Here is a 17,879-nt window from a genome sequence, read left to right as displayed (position 1 = left end):
CAAGAATAAGACAAGGTGAAACCAAAATCCTCTGATGGTGTCGATGGTAGTCGTAGCCAAGCTAATGCTCAGGCTTTGACCTGAGCTTCTGGCGGCAAAGTTATGAGCAGCGCATGGATCATCGACTCCTTAGCAGCTTGCAACCTTCAACCTCCATGTTGCCCTAAATACATGCTTTCATGCACAGTAGATTAAGTAATAATGGGCGGAACGGAATATCTAGTATGGCACAGGAATGCATGATTTTTTAGTGTACGTATGAGAATTGTTCATGTTCTTGTTGGAAGAGTCGAGTTTATCATGCCAGAGATAGCGCTCTTTTTTAAAGCACTGGCCCAATGCTGGAGTTGGAGTCAGGTTGCTATATACATGGTAAATGCAGTTTGAATTTAGTCTATGGTGGAATCATCTACTCATGTTTAAGAACACATGGCTTCAGCAGCAAATGCTATGGAAATTTGTCTGGAGCCCATTAACACATTTAAGAAGCACCCCTTGCCGCTATAAGTAAATTGTAATGCCAACCAAGTGGAGAATTCTACAAGTTATGAAAAGGACAGCACAAATAAGGAGGGATATTAAAATTATGCACAAAGCACACTGCAGTTGCACTCAAAGCTTGTGCAAATGCCAAGCAGTGCACCCCATGTAGCAGACTCAACCAAAATGCGACCAATGCCAGCTTAAAATTTGAATCCTTGGTACGTTGTAGTACTGAGCTCCATTGGCAAGTGTGGTCACTGCGAAATGCTGAGTGCTGGTCACCCACAATGCCCAAGTCCCAACATTGTGCTGCTCTATTGAAACTGTGATCACTTTTTGTTCAGAAGAATGAGTACTGGAGCAACTGGCCTATTGACCATTTGAAGTTTGCAGCTCGCCCAGGTATCAAGCGGAAGGCTTGACGCAAATGATTCAACAACATCGAGTTCATCCCTAGGGATCAGAGAAAAAAATGATAAGCTAACTATTAGGTGATGTTTGATCAGAATTCAGTGTTCCATTAAACAAGCAGATTGTGCCGGGAAGTCAAATTCATGCAGAACTAACAGCAAATATTTTTTGTTTATTTATTGTCAATCAAAAAATCCGTTGCTTCCAGAGTCTAGAGCTGTGAATAGTTATACTTGTAAATGTTTTGCGACCAGTAATAAGAGAACAAGATTACAGTAGATGGGCACTTTTTTTGCAATTGGTGTTTACCTTCCACCTGGATGCCCGATGTAGACAAGAACACTTATTAGTCCCCCAGAACTGAGAATTCTGCTGGCAGCTTGCAATGCTAGCTCAGTTGTCCTAGGTACTGTGATTAGCGTTTTATCTCCTCCTGGAAGGTAGCCCAAATTGAAAGCTACAAGCCTAGAACAAATGTGCCACAGTGAATCAGCATGTCTATGATTGTAATTACAGACTGGCATATTCAGGAAACTGTTTTGTTGAGTTATAGCGCTAAACAGGTTGAAACATTCAAATATAAATGAATATAGAAGGGCCTTGATCACCTGACAGGAGCATCTTTGGGAACAATTTCCTCCATTCTACTATGACATATCGGAAATAGCTTTACTAGTTCCCGCTGCCACAGAAAAGAAACATAATCACAACAAGTACAGAAATATCTGATTCTAAATATTAAGGTCAAAACTGAATGCCCTTTTTTGTTTCTTCCAGAGGAAAGTTGCAACAGAGTTCATGTTTTCTGCAGTTACTTGAAATGCACACCTGATGGTCATCATCCACAGCCATTTTCAGAAAAGAGGAAGTGCTCTCTATTGCCGAATCTTGAATGTCCATCCCATACACACACCCCTGCGCTCTTTCATCAGCCACCATCTTAAGCAAAGCAAGCGTGTCGTTGCCATTCCCGCATGTGGCATCAACCACTGTATCCCCTTTCCGAACAATACTTCTCCACACCCTAACCATAAAAACACACACAAAATTAGCTACTGGAGAAACATGGAGATAGTTTCTTTTACGCATCTCGCTTGATTTCTATACTGTGGGCAATGGAGTAGATCTCCTTCCACAGCTCTCAGTAGTACATAAGGCTAAAATTGGAGTGCAAGGCTAGCTTCAGAAAATATTCCATGATGTTTCAGCGTTGGATAGAAGTTTACAGCATACACATCTAATCAACAATGGGGACTAGTACCTACTAGGCCTGCCACTGGGGAGGGTATGGACAAACCCACTCTTGTTCACACCCAAATCTATATAATTATTATCCACTCCTTACCCTCCCTAATCACATCCATATCCAATGGATAATTAACTTTGTGCTACATACACACGTATCCGATGAATAAATTGTACCCTCCCCATGCCCTCTCCTCCCTATTTCTAATTCCTATTTCTAATGGGTATATAATTTTGTACCCATACCATCCCCATTTGAAATGGGTGTGGATTTGGGGAGTGGTGATGGATACCCAGTGGCAGGCCTAGTACCTACGCGTGGGCTACTTCGGTGGCCCTCCTCTTGCCGGTGACGAAGCCCACCACCGCATCCTCCACCCCTGCAACGAAAACGCACTCTACAGTTACAGCGAATTCACCGACCAAAGCCGAAGTGAAAACAAAAGCATCAGAAGAGAAAGAGAAACTAAAAACTAACCAAGCTCAGGTTGCTGCGCCGTCGCGACGCCCGCGGCGGACAGTTGTGCGGCGGAGGCGCGCGCGGAGAGGCACCGCCTGGGCCGGCAAAGGAGTGGGTCGCAGCTGGGGCTTCGCCGGAAGCGAGGAGTTAGGGTTTGGGAGCGGAGGAGGAGGAAGCCAGGGTTCGGCGGCGGCGGCATCGTTGCGAGCAGTGGCGACTGCGGCGGAGGCTTGTGACCCGTGGGCGGATTTTGGCGACGAGCTCCGCGATTGGAAGTGGCTGCTGGATCAGACATTAACGGACCAGATTTGTCGGGATGGGATTATAAGAAATGGAAAATAAGAAAAGGAAAAAGGGTAAAAAAAAAAGTACGACAAAGCTCAGAGGTGCCCGGCATCATCTCGGAAGATGCAACATCGTGACGACCCATGTGTCACAGGGCATTTCATCATGGCTTCGTCAAATTTATTTGGGGTAAGAGAGACTAGAACTCTCGATCCCCCTCAGGATAACTCACCTACGCGCTAACCAACTGCGCCACTACCCTGTTGTTACGTTGCGCAAAATGAAAATTTATACAACTCTTGTAGACTGCTTCGGGTTGCGCCCAATGGCTGCCAAGTCGTTGGGTCAAGTTTTGCGAGCGTCTCCAGTCTCCCTTCCCTCAGAAAACTACTACTAGTGGGGGAGAAAAGTTCTCTCCAATAGTTTTCCCTTTTCCTAATATTTTTTAGCTTGTCCCAATATCTCCTCCTAACTCTCGCCAAATAGAGTTAGAGCCTGTTTGGTTATGCTTGCTTATTCATAAGCAACTTAAAAATAAGCAAATAAGTTGCTTATAACCTAAACACTCTTGCTTATAAACTTGCTTATAAGTTGCTTATGCATAAGCAAATAAGCAACTTTTGAGTTGCTTATGGTTGCTTATGGGGCACTTTTACACCTCCTACCCTCATTCTCTCTCCTCTCTCTCCCCTTTCTCTCTCCTCTATCCCGTCACCACTCAGATCGCCGGTTCCGCCCGCCGCCACCGCTGCGCCCGCCGCCGGCCGCCTCCACGCCGCGCCGTGGCCCGCCGCTCCCGCTCGCGCCCCGCCGCCGCCCGCCCGCCTCCGCGCCGCCCGCCGCCCGCCGCCCGCCCGCCCGCCTCCGCCGTCACGCTGCATAGCACCAACCACGGGCCGGCGACGGCGGCGGGCCACCAAACCACTGCTCCCTCGAGTGCGTCTCCCCTTGGGCACCGGACAGACCAGCGGCCTGCCTTAGCTTGCTCCAGTCGCTAATGGAGCTTGTGACGGGAAAATAGCAGGAAGTTGATACTCCAGTAGTAGAATCACAAATGAAAGAATGAACTCGTTGTTGGTGCAAACATCTCGAGCCATATGCAGTTCAGACTAGAGTTCCAAAGGAAATACAGGGGAGGGGGCCGACTGACGGCACGATGTCTTCACGATGTACGATCCATCATCCAGGCCTACTGTTTCGTCGCCGCCGCCGGCCGGCGTCTCGCAAGGGCACGGAGGCAGCATGGCGCTCGCCGCCGACGAGGACGACTGCGGCAGGGCGGCCGACGACGACGCTACGGTGGCGGACATGATGGAGCAGGGCCGGTGGGCGTGCCTGCTCCGCGCGCCGCCGGCCGCTCGCGCCCCGCCGCCGCCGCCGCCCACCCGCCTCCGCGCCTCCCGCCCGCCGCTCGCGCTAGCGGCCCGCTTCTTCTGGCGCCAGCCAAGGACTAGGAGCTGGTAATTACTAGGGGTAGTGGGAAATTGGATGGCAGGAGCAAATGTGTCAATAGCAATCTCATTTATTGCAAATAAGCAACCCAAACCAAACACCTAGACTTATAAATAAGCAACTACAATAAGCAAATAAGCAACTTATAAATAAGCAACCATAACCAAACAAGCCCTCCCGAAACGACAGTTTTCCGTCCCGCACTATTTTTTTCCGCTCTATCTTCTCCCGCGTATCGAGTCTGCGCCGCCGCCTGGCTCCTGCCGCCGCATAGGGGTTGCTGCTGGCCGTTCCCATTAGACGGGCACCTCCGCCGGTAAAGTCGCCACTGTTCAGAGCTCTCCGTTTCAGGAAGCAGCGGCCCTCGCCGCGGCCGGCGAGCAGCGTGGGCACCAGCTGGTCTTGTGCCGCCCGCCTGGGGCCAAGATATGGACGTGATTGTCTGGTGAGTTGCACGCTGTTGATCAATTTTAATATGAGCTGATCAGATCGTGTTTCCCCTACCGCTGCTAGCTGGTAGCAATCGAGTGCTTACCGGATGCGACTCGGTTTGGTTTAATTTAGTTTAATCTTTGGTTTGTCCTCTTCCCCGGATCAACCTGACATCGTGAGCATTGCTTAGTGGCTTTTGAATTTGAGCACACGATGTCAATTTTTATCTCGAAAAATCAGCAAACGAATAAGAGGCATTTGCATCTGTTTGCGTATTTTAGTTATCTATATCATCACATGTTGGGTGAGGTTGCTTGGAGGAGATAAATATATCTTTCTATAGTATGATTGTAAAGCATCAAACCTTAGGGCCTAATGACCAGGGAGAGATGCTTATCATCTTTGATCAATTGGTTGCTTTCCTCTGGCCGGAGCTTCAGCTCTATCTTTTTGTTTCTTAATTGTTTGTTTATGAATGTTACAATTTTGCAGATGACATCGCTTGTGGAGCTGTTCTCATCAGATGACGACGATGACTTCGACTTTGTGACGGCTATGCTTGTTGACATTGAGAGCAATCGGCCGAAGAAGCATGGTGGTTCTGTGATGGGTCGAGCAGTGGTTCGTCGAAAGAAGCAAGCTGGCCATGTTAAGCTTATGGAGGATTACTTTGTAGATGCCCCAGTATTTGGCCCAAGAACTTTCAGGCGTCGGTTTAGGATGTCGAGGGATCTGTTCATACGCATTGCAAATGCTGTGGAAGCTCATTGTTCATACTTTGTGCAGAAAAGGAATGCAAGTGGTGAACTAGGTCACAGTGCTCTAAAGAAGATTGCCGCGTCCGTACGCATGCTCGCGTATGGTTGCCCAGCTGATGTTATTGATGATTGGATTCACATTGCTGAGAGCACTGTCATAAAGAGCTTGAAGAAATTTGTTAAATCTGTGAGATATTTGGAGAGCAGTACCTGCGAGAGCCAAATGCAGAGGACACAGCTAGGTTGATGCAGACGGGTGATTCAAAAGGTTTTCGAGGCTTGGATGCATCGATTGCATGCATCGGAGATGGAAAAATTGCCCTGCAGCATGGCTCGGACAGTTCACTGGGCATTGTCATGATCCAACAATCATTTTGGAAGCTGTTGCATCAAATGATTTATGTATTTGGCACGTATACTTCAGGATGCCTGGGTCTCACAATGATCTCAATGTCTTGCAGAGATCTTTTATTTTCTAGACTTGCAAGAGGAGAGGCACCACCTGTAAACTTTGAAATCAACCATCGACAGTACACAATGGGTTGCTATTTGGCTGATGGTATATATCCTTCATGGGCTACCTTCGTGAAGTCAATATAGAACTCTCAAAGGTAACAAGAATGTTCACTTTACCAAGTGCCAGGAAGCATGTCGGAAGGATGTTGAGCGGGCATTCGGGGTCTTACAATCTCAGTTTGCAATTGTGGCTGGACCTGCTCGATTTTGGGACAAGAAGACTCTATGGCGCATCATGACAGCATGTGTGATCTTGCACAACATTATAATAGAGGACGAGCGAGATCAAACGGAAGACTTCAACTATGATACTGAGGGGAACTATGTGGCGCGTATTGAGCCTCAAAAGGATAAAGACCGAATCAAGAAATTTCTCGAGATGCGTGAGCAGATCGAAGATCCAGCGGCGCATGAACAACTTCGCAATGACCTTGTTGAGCATTTGTGGCAGCTCCAGGGGAGTGTGTGATGCTCTGTATTTAATTTATCCATGTTTTATTTAGGCTATTGGATGTACTTGGGCCATGTTATGTTTTGAATTTGAATTTGAATTTGAATTTAAATTTCGAATTTATAGACTTGAAATGTTGATCACTTACGTGAAATGTTGACATATTTTTTTAATCATTTGGATGTCAAAATGAAGTATTCATAGTGTTCACGTGCATGTTCATAGAAAAATAAAAAATAATAGATTATTGGGGAAAGTTTATTGGGAGACTGCAAAAATAACTCCCCCAATAATCCTAAAACTGGTATTGGGACATCTCCCAATATGAGTTATTTGAGTTATTGGAAAAGGATTATTAGAAGACTGCTGGAGATGCTCTGGCACCTGCTAAGCTGAAGTTCAACATGTGTGAAGACACTAGACTAAAGTTCAACATGTGTGAAGACACTAGATTTATTTCATTTTCGAAGCAAACATTGGTCCTTAGTTTAGCGTGATATTTTGCCTTCACGCCCAGTTTAGGGAATAACGGAGCGGCACGAATCAATAAGTTTGTTCGTAGATGGAAGCAAAAAAACAAGGTACTGTATATCAACCCAGTTAATTCGCTACAGCAGATAACAACAAGGCACCCTCTTTGCTGAAACGCAAAGGGCCGGTAGGAGACGAGAGACACGACGGCGGGGCTGTGGGCAACGACGTACGAGACCCGCCGGTGAGGCGGTGACCGTTCCCTCCCCCTCTTCGGCCATGCGCTAGCGACTTGGAGCGGTTCCGATCGTGATTCGTGAGCAGGTACCGTGGTCGGTGGTCCGTGCGTATGGTGCGGAGCTCCTGGCCTCCGGCCCTTTCCCGCTAGATCCTGATGAGCATTAACACTTGGCATTGCCTCCTTCTTTTGCGGTAGACCGTTAGTTTTCGCCACCTTTGGATTTCGTTCCCTCCAAATGTGTGTCCACCTTCCATCTGAATCCCCAACATAGAACACACACTCATGAGTCCCCCGGAAAGAACACATCTGAGAATTCTACTGGTACTAGCAGCTTTCAACGGTAGCTCAGTTGTCCAAGGTACAGTGCGACTGTGATCACTGTTCTATCTCCTCCTGGAAGGTAAGACAAGCTTAACGCAAAAACCAAGTGGCCATTGAATCACTCTTTCATCCATTCTACCACGACACGTCGGATATAGCTTTTTTACCAGTTTCATTGCAGCAACAAAATAAAATGAATACAGTCACAAGTACAAAAAAAAAAGGTTTGGCGAAAGCTCAGAGGAGCTCAATTTCATCTATGAAGATGACTAAATAGTGACGACCCATGTGTCACGGAGCATTTTCATCATCACTTGGACCAAACTTATTTTGGGGTGAGAGAGGCTCGAACTCTCGACCTCAGGATCACTCAACAAGCTATGAGACCTACGCGCTAGCCAACTGCGCCACCACCCCGTTGTGAAAGCTGTGCAAATGAAAAGATAAATAGCATATCACAGGACCGTCAGCGCCCAAATTCCAGACACGGGGGTGAGGGGGTTCAATCGCGATATTGCGCCAAAGCCCAGATTCACTAATCAGACGGACTCAAAATGGTCCGTCCCCGACTCCTGGCCTTTTTGCTTCATCAGATTGTTAAAGAAGGCTAGGCTTCTGGCTCTTCTCGGTGAGGAAACAAACGTAGGCCAAAACGACAAACGGAGGGAGTACACGTTGGCACGTCCTTGCAGCTTTCCGCTGGAAGGAGTCGCAATTACACTTGCGTGCGTATTCTACAGCTTGATCAGAACATTGATGTACTCAATAAACACGTTTAAATTTGGATGAAGCACCGTCCATTTCATTTTATTTTTGGATAAAACAGTACAATCGGAGAAATGCAGAAAATAAGAAAAATGATACTCCTTTTAGGCCAAGAAAACACTAATTGATTCTCATCATCTGGTAACAGTTTCATACACATCTGCCTAAGCAAATGATACAAATCAAAATTTTGGCAATCTCAGCCTTAAGCAGCCGGAGTAACACAAGGAGTTGCAGGAAGATCAGTGTGACGAGTCTATCCTGCCAAATGCCAACGTCATATAACTTAGATAATTGAAGGGTTATTGCATCACCGGCCTTTCTGCAGACCATACTATAGTACAATCTTGAGTATGGGAATATGATCGAAGAACAGAAGCAGCCTGAAGGTAGCTGGCTAAGCTGCAATAGATGCAAGCTTTTCCTTTTTACGTCTGACTAAATTCTGGACAAAGAGCTCTCCTGCACGATATGATGACCGAACCTGGAAACATCCAACAAGTACAAAAGTAAGTGCTACTGAATAGCAATAGCAGAAGCACGAAATGCCATGTTATCCTGCCAACAAGTTGGACAACCAGCAGTGGGTTAAGCCTTTCCTAGATATGATTCAATGAATGCTCTAATGCAAGTTCAAGCATTATCCCTTCCTATGCTGCAAGGAACATTGGTAAAAAAAAATCCCCAATCTTTTTAGAAAGCACAGTGTTTATTTTCTAGGATGACATTATTCAAAAGCAGCAAGAGTATGTAATGCTTACCAGAGGTCCACTAGCCACATAGAGAAAACCTAAAGTTTCTCCGTACTCCTTCCAGAAATCAAACTTCTCAGGAGTCACGTACTCTCTAACTGTCAAGTGTCTTTCTGTTGGCTGTAAATTTCAGGATGCTTTCAGTCTATACTCTATAGTGTTATGACAAGAAAGGCTGGGAAACTGGGGGAATGCAGAAAGGGAAAAATGTTATTAGAGTGGATGAAGCTCAAACCTGTAAATATTGTCCCAGGGTCAGAATATCAACATCAACAGCCCTCAAGTCTGCCATGGTTTGCTTCACCTCCTCATCTGTCTCTCCTAGACCAAGCATGATAGAGGACTTTGTTACCATGCCCACTTTGCTAGTCTTAGCATGTTTCAGAACAGCTAAACTCTGATCATATCTGTGGGGACAAGAAACCAGGTATAAGCGAGCAAACTTAGACAAATGCCACTGCAATTATTCGCTGAGACTATATAATACGGTTTCTCTATAATTATCATTCGACTTCAGTTTTTCAAAATTAGCAATTGCAGATATCCATGGTTGGTATTGTAAAACTTAAGATTGTAAAAATGGGTGTCACAATCACTAGGTATACCGTATACACGTTGACAAAATTGTACTCTAGATTCCGTAAACAGTAGGAACTGGAGAAATCCTGTGTGATGAATGAAATCAAGAAGAGCATTACCCTGCTCGGGGATCTCTAACTATTCTCTGCAGACTCTTCACCGTTTCAATGTTGTGCGCATATACATCTAGACCAGAGTTTGCTAAAGATGAGACAGCCTCCATGTCACCCCGAAAATCTGAAGTCAGGCACTCCACCAATATCCCAGGTTTCAACTCCTGAACAAAGCCCAAAAAGATCCTGAGCATGGTATATTTACCGTAATCACCATTTTACTGAACTACACTACAAATAAGTTACAAACCTTGAGAGCACTGACTGTTTGAGCAAAATGGCCACTTCCACCATCAGGAAGGTCATCTCTATCAACATTTGTCAGCACAACATAGTCTACTCTGCAGAGGACTTTTCTTATCAGGCAATTCGTAGCATCAAGTTTCATCTTAACATGTTAATAATGGTCAGGGATCATACCCCCAACTAGCCACAGCCATGGCTGTCTTCAGAGGCTCCAGGGCGTCCGGCGGTGGAGGCTTGTTGCTAGTTTTCACAGCGCAGAATCGACAACCCCGGGTACAGGTATCACCGAGGAGCATGATTGTCGCGGTCGCGATGCCATCCCCTTCCCCGCCGGCACCGCCACCTCCATTCCAACACTGCACACCATCACCATCATAACGAAACCACACCAAAATCCACAACTGCACCCCGCATCAGGCAACACAAACAGTATACAATGCATCGAATGTTAATCCCACATTTAGCGACGCATGCTTGGTTCTGTCCTACCTCTCCGATGTTGGGGCACTGGGCCTCGACGCAGACGGTGTTGAGCTTGAGCTCGCCGAGCGACTCCCTCAGTCTCGCGTACTTCTCCCCCTGCGGCGCCCGCTGCCGCAGCCACGCCGGCTTCTTCACGTCCGGGTCCCGCCCCGTGTACGGCCCCGGAGGCGCCCAACCCACCGACTTCCCCGCCGCTTCCCCGTCCACCTGGCACCGCACCACCACCGCCGACCTGGGCGGAGGAACGCAGCTCAGGCTCGCGGGGCGCACGCGAACCAAGGGAGGTGACGGCCTCGCCGCGAACGAGCCCTGCATTGCGGCGGGCGGGGAAATCGGAGCGGTTAACCCTAGGGCGCCATCGCGGCGTAGTGAGGAGCCGCGCCGGCGATGGGTTCGATGTGGAAGTGCAGCTGGTTCTTACGGTTTTACCCTTGCCGGAGTCCGCGGGCTGCGTGAAGACAGAGGAAGACTGGAGGAGAAGGGCAGGATGGGGACTTCTGCGAGAAGACGGCGATGATAACTCGCGGGAGTCTTGTTAACTGTTGACTTGTTGACCATATGAAGGCAAAGCATCCTGTAAACCTTGACTAGTAGAGTAGAACAATACTTTTCGCAATTTTCTTGATGCACGCAACCCAAACCTGCCGGTCTGCCTCTGACAAACATCAATATTTACAACCTTATTCTATATAAACAAGGGTAATGTGCATAAAGACATGAATGAACCCAGAAAAATGCCCTCAGAAATGAAGCGCAGTAACCAATCGCTAGACTAATCATAAGAAGCTTATTACAATTCATATAGATAGAGAGCCGGGAACAGTAGATACAAACTGTAGCATATCACTCCTGCCTTGGACACATCCCCAGTTGAAGCAAACATCACCAGAAACAAGTAGGGGGCACGGTGGTATAATATGCTGTTGCCATCCACCCACCTTTGTCTTCATTGGGAGAAAATAAGTCAATTAGGTTACCTCCACAGATGTCCAGTTCACCACTACACAGTTACAACAGGATACATACATGCATAATCTATCATAACCATCAGGGAGGTGATAGGCCTACATAAAGGAGGTTTTTCAGCATATAAATATAATCTCGAACCTACACATGGTCACATCCTGAATGCCTAACTTCACTGAGCCAATGGAACTTCTCCAAGCTCGCAGCTTACGATGAGGTCACAAGCACATCTCCAGATATACCATCTGAAGACAAACTGCACATATAATTTAACCGACAGCCTTGGGGTCTCTTCAATGGTGCTAACCTGGAACTGATTCAGAATTGATATGTCCACGGCTAGCATTAGGGCTGAAACCAGAGACATGCGTAGATTTACGAGCAAAATCTAGCAGTGTCTGGCGATGCTGTTCATTAGTGTGAGGAAGACTCGCACGCAGCAGCTCAACAGGCATCTCCCTGCTAACTGCTTTGGTGGCTTCAGGTCCACCCAGAGAGTTGGATCCGTGCATGGCAAACCTATGCACAATACTTTCATACTTGCTGTCACAGTATTTCGTCAGCAGTCCAAAGAAGGCATCAAATGATGCTTGCCAAAGTGAACGTGTTGATCTGCTGTAGTTTGCTGCAGAATGAGGATCTGCCAGTAGATCAGTTGCTCTATCCAGTACAGATTTGATGATCAGAGAAGCCCCATCACCAGCAGAGCTACCCAATGGTCTGAGAGGCGGCTGCTGCGATGAACAGACAACAGCAGCAAGGCAGGCACTGAGAGCACTTAGTTCCATATGGTGCACACAAGAGGAAACAGTCTTGGCAAGACCAATGGTTGTTTCTGCAGCACCAGAGTCCGTCGGCAAACCCCCAAACAAGCTCCTAAGGTGTCGGAAGACCGTCATACAAACTATCCGGGTCAGCTCACTTCCAGGGACAAGAAGTCGAAGATAGCGCGCCAAAAGCTTACGTCCTTTGGGGAGAGAAACAATGCGAAGAAAAATTAGGTCGTCCTTGGGGGCTAATCCAGATGAGTGGCCAGGTTTGTTGGGGCCAAAAGGGTCAACAAGCTGAAGGGATGCAGCTAAGCCTTCAAGGAGGACCTGTCGCCTTCGCCTCAGTTGGAAACTGTTGTCCTGGGGCTGGCTAGACTGTAAGAATCGATCAATATCATCAACATCGAGAAGAAGACGAAGAGAATCTTCAACAGTTATTCTAGCTGCAACCATTGGTTCTTTCTCCAGTGGCCTCGTGGATGACTTATGATCATACAAACCATCACCAGATCCAGGCAAATCAACTTCAAGAAGAGGACGAGGTCTGCGTATGGCAGAGAATGAAACTCCTCCATTAGCATCAACCTGTAGATATGAATGCTGATCACCACCAGAGCGGGCCTTTGAGGGGAAGTCCTTTATTGACATGGGGCAGAAATTGGACTTCTGAGTATTTACAGATCTTTTGGCTTTACAAGCTTGGTGGTAGTAGTCATCGATGTAAGGATCATTGCTGTGACTTGCAGAGTGCTGCATTTTTAAGATGTTTTCAATCTCTTCAGATGACATGTACTTGGATCTGAACTTTATCCCCACACTCTCACTATGCTGGCTACTTGCATCAGAAGGCTGTTGAGGTAAACGTATGCTGCGCTTTCCTCTTCCTGACCTTGATCTTTTGTCTCTGGGTGAAGGCACATTAGGAATATGATCAAAATTGCCCATTATCTCAGGAGATTGATGGTGATAGAATAGGTGAGGATGCAAGTTTAGGTAATTCTGAAAAGATGGCTGGACTGGTGGTAATCTCTGATGCTGCTGAGAATAAAGCAATGAAGACATTGAACTACTTGGAAGAGATAATTGTGGTTGCAATAAACTGGGCCGCCGGTTAAGGTGATCAAAAGCGAGTGGGCCAGCTTGGTTTGGCCACTCATTTTGCATGAGGCTGTTTGTTGATGGATCTGCAGCGGTGTAAGATGTGCTTCGTCCATAAGGCAGTCCATGAGATAAGCCAGACATATGATATGGAGAACCAGAAAGTGACGAACTTGGAGAACCCATGTGGTGACCAGCACCAGGTGATGGAATGCTCGCGTGCCGTGTAAGACCTTGAGCAGGATAAGGCAACTCAGCGCTGCCACCTGGTGGTGGATATGATGTAAATGAAGTAGATCTGTGTAGAAGAATAGGTTCACTTGAGCGGTGCTGTAGTGGTTGATCGGGATACGAAGACGTGCGAGACAGTGGTTTGGACTCTCCAAAGTGAGGTGAAGACTGCAGCTGTGAGCACCACTGTTTGCTGTCCAGAAATTCATCACCATCTAGCATACCCTGGTCTACCCAACTGTGGAAGTCTGCATCTTGAACCCAGTCAGTAGTCAAAGAACCTGAAGGAAGAAATTATATAGGTCAGTGAATATTGCCAAAAATATGAAAAAAATGACATTTCTCAACAAGGCAATATATTATTATTACATCGATAACAGAGATTCCAGAGACCGCACTTGCAACATGCGGGAGATGTTGGTTTTGGAGGGGCAAAGATAGGGGGTGTGGTCAGTCCCCAGTACTTGCTAGAGGCACATTGGGGCATGAATGAAGTTCTGTTTTTTCTTTTACCAAGGGCCAACTAGAGATTTTGTGCCTTTTTCTCCTCATGTTATTTGCAAAAGGTGTAGTGTGTTATGACAAACTAAGAATGACTTTGGATTGCCCATCAGCATAATATCTAATCTTCAGTGTGCCACAGCAAGTGTAACATATTTACATTGTCCAGAGCTATTTTAGACTAATAAGAATATAAGATGTTCAAGATGTAATAAATAATTAACTAGATACAAAATGAAATCATGGCATATCAAAGATGTGTAGCTAAAGCAAGGTAAATAAATCGTTCTCAGTGCAAAAGTAAATATTCAATAATAATAATAATTAAACGTTGTCCTCCATTTATATGCGGTGTTAAGCTTCATGGTAATAGAGGGCAGAAACGTTACTTACTTTCTCTAGAAATTGATCGCCTATCACCAATAACGCCAGGATTCCTTGTTCCGCTAATACTTCGGTTCAACTGAATATATGAATAAGATGAAAAAAGTTACTATTGTAAACAAGTATATGAAGCCAACCACATAATGAAATTAAAAAAGAAGTAAATTTTAAGGAAGAGGAACAGAGAATTTCACGATTCATAGCATAATTTAGGCAACTAGACGAATTTGAGAATACTTTGTAACTTAACCACTTCTATGTGCATGGCTAAAAATGAAATGGGTTGTGCACTGCGGTATATATGAATAGACATAGGCACATAGCAGTAAAAGAATTAAAGAAAAGCACTGGAGTGAATAAATGACAACCTTAAGAAAGCTTCAAACATCTGCCGGTCAAACAATTCACTACCATGGATACAGTAAATCATATGAACCAAAGATTTCTTCTATGCTTAGGTATGGGAATTTTGAAGCAGAAGACACAAAATGAAGTGATCACAATCAAGTAAGTGGTACAAGGCACTAACCTTTGCAAAAGTGCTTGCGAGATCATCAATTTCAGACAAGTTACTCATACAATCAATCTGCAGGAAAGACAAATGGCAGGAAAATGACCATGATGATATATAGAACGAATAGAAGTAAACCAGGAAAAGGAACTGAGAGAAGGGAAGGAGCAAATGCACCAAATAGCTAGGGCTGGATTTCATGAATAATTAATTATTAGAATTTCCTATGGAAAAAATTGGTAGCACAACCTTGGCTCTTCCGAAACTAGTGTTAAAAGTTTGGTAGCTAATCTTTCATATCATTGTGCTACACTATATTACAGCAATCTAACTGCATTTTTACTGCACAAAAGCATGCTGTTGTCCAGATCCAGACGAGTACAACAGCTACAAGGCTACAGCTACAAAACTATATTCACTGATGAAATCTTTAGCAAGAACATGGGCAGTTTTGCTCATGAACAGTTCCTACGATCAGTATACCTCTCGACACCTCCGAATGCCACCTATGCACAACGGTAACCGATTACATTATGTTTGATTGGAGTCCTTCTATTCCAAGTGTACTTCAACCTCAAGCCGTGGCCCCTAGCAATAACTAAACATATTTGTTGAAAGGGGAATTTGCAGTATAGAGAATAGGTAACTACAGCAGTCAAGAACTTAAACACAATGGAAATAAGAAATATAAAGCTTGAGTAACAGCATTTATACAAGGTCTAATATTGCAAACTTGAATTTAACGCTGAACTCTACGGCGACAGAAGTTGAAGAATGAGAAACAATGGCAGCAGCTAAAGCATTTGGCTCCTTTCCAGAAGGGAACTCAATGAACAAATGTGTCCTACCTGATCACTCTCGCAATGGAGATAGCTTAACAGGACAACAACAAATTTATGGAGTAAATCAAACACAATGCTAGGTCTCTTAGACTGTTAGAAAGGCAGAAGGCTAATTCAGAAACAAACAATATCATAAAAAATACTTTCTGCTTTTCTCCACTGCCTCATCCAGGCATAAAACATCATAGCTGATGCTATTCAGGTATTTCAATAATGTTCAAACAAGCCCAAACTAGTTAGTAGAAGAAAAGCCCTGGATTTCTTATCTACTTATCACACATAAATATATGTCCAAAGTTATCTATTTTGGAGGAAGAAATTGCATTGCATGCTTTGGGCACACAATTAGGAATAGCATTTTCAAATGTATTGTATCAGGTACATGTCTTTGCCTTTCTAGAGTACTACTACAGCCTACAGGTATGAATCTCAATTCCACCAAATACTGGGCCTGAAACAGGAAACTTAGGCCGCACGATCTGATCCCTTGGTGCAAAAGTATCCATTACCACTGTGGATGTCAAGATCACAAGCTACCACTCCTATCGTAGAAAATACCGCTCAAGTCACTCCCACTATTCATCCAACAGTAGCAAGCACGAACAAAACCAAACCTTTATGAAGCATGCAATGCACAAAATCCATAACAAATAATGAGTCCAGCTTTGCCAGATACGAAGGTGCCGAGAGCAGCACCTCTTCCCCCATAGAAGAGAACTGGTAGCCCCCATCATCATGTCCACCAAATCCGCTACCATCGCCGTCGACGCCTCCATCCTCCAAGAACCCGCCGAGCTCCGGCCCCTCCATGGGCGCCTTGCCGAAGAAGGAGTACTGCGCCGCATCGAAGCGCGAGTTCTCTGCAGAACAAGGGAGAAAAACTGCGAATTTAGCTAATCGAGCCCAACATCCCGAACAAATTCCCAAGCGACAAGCCCACCATGAACAACCCAGCAACAACCACCGCTAGAATCCCGAGGATGCCACCATCAAAACCGCACTCGACAAAATCCCAACGGAAGCATGCTAAAATTAGCCCGCGAAGGAGGATCACCTGCGGTGGAAGACGATGACGCGGCGGCGCCTCCGCCTCCTCCGCCGCCGCCATCAGCCCTGACGCCCCTCATCGCCTCGACGCCCCCGCGGCAGCACCCGGCGGCGCGAACGGTGCGCTAGGGTTTGGGTTCCCGCGTGGGGTTTGGATCTGACGAGAGCAGAGAGGAAGGAGCGAGGGCCACAGCTCGCCTCCGCTCAGTCTTGCTTACTTCCCTTCCCTTCTCTCTGTTTCGGACTTAAAAACCAAGGAAACCCAGAGGAAATTGAGAAAATCGAGAAAGGGGGCCGGAATTATGGCAGGGAAAAGAGGTTAACTGAAAATCGTAAGCTTTTTATAGACCAATCTGAAAAAATGTTATGCTAGGAAGGAAGATGGAATATTCAATGAGGATTTTCGAGGAAACTTGCACGCCTGCGAAACGCGAGGATTATGTGGAGAGGTCAGATTGATTAGCGCTAATGCTGGTGGATTATTTGGGTCGTAAAGGAGAAGACTCCGTCTTGGCTTGCGTGTTACTCTACCTACATTTCTTCGTGGGCCCTTTTGGGTGTGTTGTTTTCTGCCTGCTGCCGTTCTCTCTCTCTCTCGGACGAGAGCCTTTTTATGTGGCTTCTTTAGCATTTAGGGTCTCGAGATCCAAGCTCTGTGGTGGTTGGGAAGATTAAGAAGCTCTCCATCATTGAGTCACCGCCTCCCTCTCGTGTGAACATGATGGCAAATGTGACTTACACCGGGGCAATTAAAATTGTGCAAAAAGTATCCCATCCATCGCAATCATATACTCCTAGGCATGACCGTTTTTGTTTGGAGAAAAAAAAATGATCATGACCTCACCTCAGCGACAAGTGAATGTGCCAGCATCTCACTCACGCGACGGTGAAAGTCTTGCTCCTACCTCAGTACCTCACCCCAAGCGGCAGTGAATACACTAGAGTGAGAACATGTTCCACGTGTCTGTAAGACTGTAACACATGCGTACGACATGTGTCCCCGTAAAACCATAGCGAGGTCAAAAGCGTGTTGCTTTACTGCTGTTACTTTTTTCGATCACAATG

At 45.9% G+C, this 17,879-nt stretch overlaps 3 protein-coding genes, 1 non-coding gene and 1 pseudogene across 5 annotated transcripts; 1 reads left to right on the top strand and 4 right to left on the bottom strand.

The window, feature by feature from the left end:
* Positions 1-480: 480 nt before the first annotated feature.
* LOC117850939 (tRNA (mnm(5)s(2)U34)-methyltransferase, chloroplastic) lies at positions 481-2,889 on the bottom strand. The gene is made up of 6 exons (XM_034732827.2): positions 2,618-2,889; positions 2,456-2,519; positions 1,723-1,918; positions 1,503-1,576; positions 1,204-1,359; positions 481-936 (listed from the first exon to the last, which is right to left on the bottom strand). Exons 1-6 carry the CDS (start codon positions 2,796-2,798, stop codon positions 813-815), a joined length of 795 nt encoding a protein of 264 aa, XP_034588718.1. The 5' UTR covers positions 2,799-2,889; the 3' UTR covers positions 481-812.
* Positions 2,890-4,051: 1,162 nt separating this feature from the next.
* LOC117849059 (uncharacterized) lies at positions 4,052-6,511 on the top strand (annotated as a pseudogene).
* Positions 6,512-7,742: 1,231 nt separating this feature from the next.
* LOC117848099 (lipoyl synthase 2, chloroplastic) lies at positions 7,743-11,067 on the bottom strand. Its single transcript, XM_034729414.2, has 7 exons — positions 10,471-11,067; positions 10,156-10,337; positions 9,986-10,076; positions 9,742-9,899; positions 9,279-9,450; positions 9,053-9,163; positions 7,743-8,775 (listed from the first exon to the last, which is right to left on the bottom strand). Exons 1-7 carry the CDS (start codon positions 10,777-10,779, stop codon positions 8,689-8,691), a joined length of 1,110 nt encoding a protein of 369 aa, XP_034585305.1. The 5' UTR covers positions 10,780-11,067; the 3' UTR covers positions 7,743-8,688.
* On the bottom strand, positions 7,858-7,943 carry TRNAM-CAU (transfer RNA methionine (anticodon CAU)). The gene is given in 2 exon segments: positions 7,858-7,893; positions 7,906-7,943. It is a non-coding gene; the product is annotated as a tRNA-Met (tRNA).
* A 279-nt stretch (positions 11,068-11,346) lies between the features above and the next one.
* Positions 11,347-17,198, bottom strand: LOC117848098 (protein PAT1 homolog 1). 2 transcript variants are annotated; one of them, XM_034729411.2, is made up of 5 exons: positions 16,822-17,198; positions 16,464-16,627; positions 14,944-15,000; positions 14,424-14,493; positions 11,347-13,810 (listed from the first exon to the last, which is right to left on the bottom strand). In XM_034729411.2, exons 1-5 carry the CDS (start codon positions 16,892-16,894, stop codon positions 11,733-11,735), a joined length of 2,442 nt encoding a protein of 813 aa, XP_034585302.1. In that variant the 5' UTR covers positions 16,895-17,198; the 3' UTR covers positions 11,347-11,732. The 2 variants fall into 2 exon arrangements, with proteins under 2 accessions (XP_034585302.1, XP_034585303.1); XM_034729412.2 differs by lacking the exons at positions 16,464-16,627; positions 16,822-17,198 and adding an exon at positions 15,409-15,514.
* Positions 17,199-17,879: the final 681 nt, after the last annotated feature.

This window comes from Setaria viridis, chromosome 3, assembly GCF_005286985.2.
Source record: "Setaria viridis chromosome 3, Setaria_viridis_v4.0, whole genome shotgun sequence".
Lineage (NCBI taxonomy): Eukaryota > Viridiplantae > Streptophyta > Magnoliopsida > Poales > Poaceae > Setaria > Setaria viridis.
Note: the sequence above shows the minus strand (reverse complement) of the source record. Positions and strands in the feature narration are given on the sequence as shown.

Excerpts from the sequence above, each read along its gene's own strand:
- LOC117848099 (XM_034729414.2), bottom strand. The coding sequence starts at position 10,779 with ATGCAGGGCTCGTTCGCGGCGAGGCCGTCACCTCCCTTGGTTCGCGTG. Across the intron at positions 9,900-9,985 it reads AAACAGTCAGTGCTCTCAAG|GAGTTGAAACCTGGGATATT; the intron begins GTTTGTAACTTA and ends GGCTTTGTTCAG. Across the intron at positions 8,776-9,052 it reads ATGTGGCTAGTGGACCTCTG|GTTCGGTCATCATATCGTGC; the intron begins GTAAGCATTACA and ends GGATGTTTCCAG.
- LOC117848098 (XM_034729411.2), bottom strand. The coding sequence starts at position 16,894 with ATGAGGGGCGTCAGGGCTGATGGCGGCGGCGGAGGAGGCGGAGGCGCC. Across the intron at positions 14,494-14,943 it reads TCGCAAGCACTTTTGCAAAG|TTGAACCGAAGTATTAGCGG; the intron begins GTTAGTGCCTTG and ends TCATATATTCAG. Across the intron at positions 13,811-14,423 it reads GCGATCAATTTCTAGAGAAA|GTTCTTTGACTACTGACTGG; the intron begins GTAAGTAACGTT and ends TTCTTCCTTCAG.
- LOC117850939 (XM_034732827.2), bottom strand. The coding sequence starts at position 2,798 with ATGCCGCCGCCGCCGAACCCTGGCTTCCTCCTCCTCCGCTCCCAAACC. Across the intron at positions 2,520-2,617 it reads GGCGCAGCAACCTGAGCTTG|GGGTGGAGGATGCGGTGGTG; the intron begins GTTAGTTTTTAG and ends TTTTCGTTGCAG. Across the intron at positions 1,919-2,455 it reads GCCACCGAAGTAGCCCACGC|GGTGTGGAGAAGTATTGTTC; the intron begins GTAGGTACTAGG and ends TTTTATGGTTAG.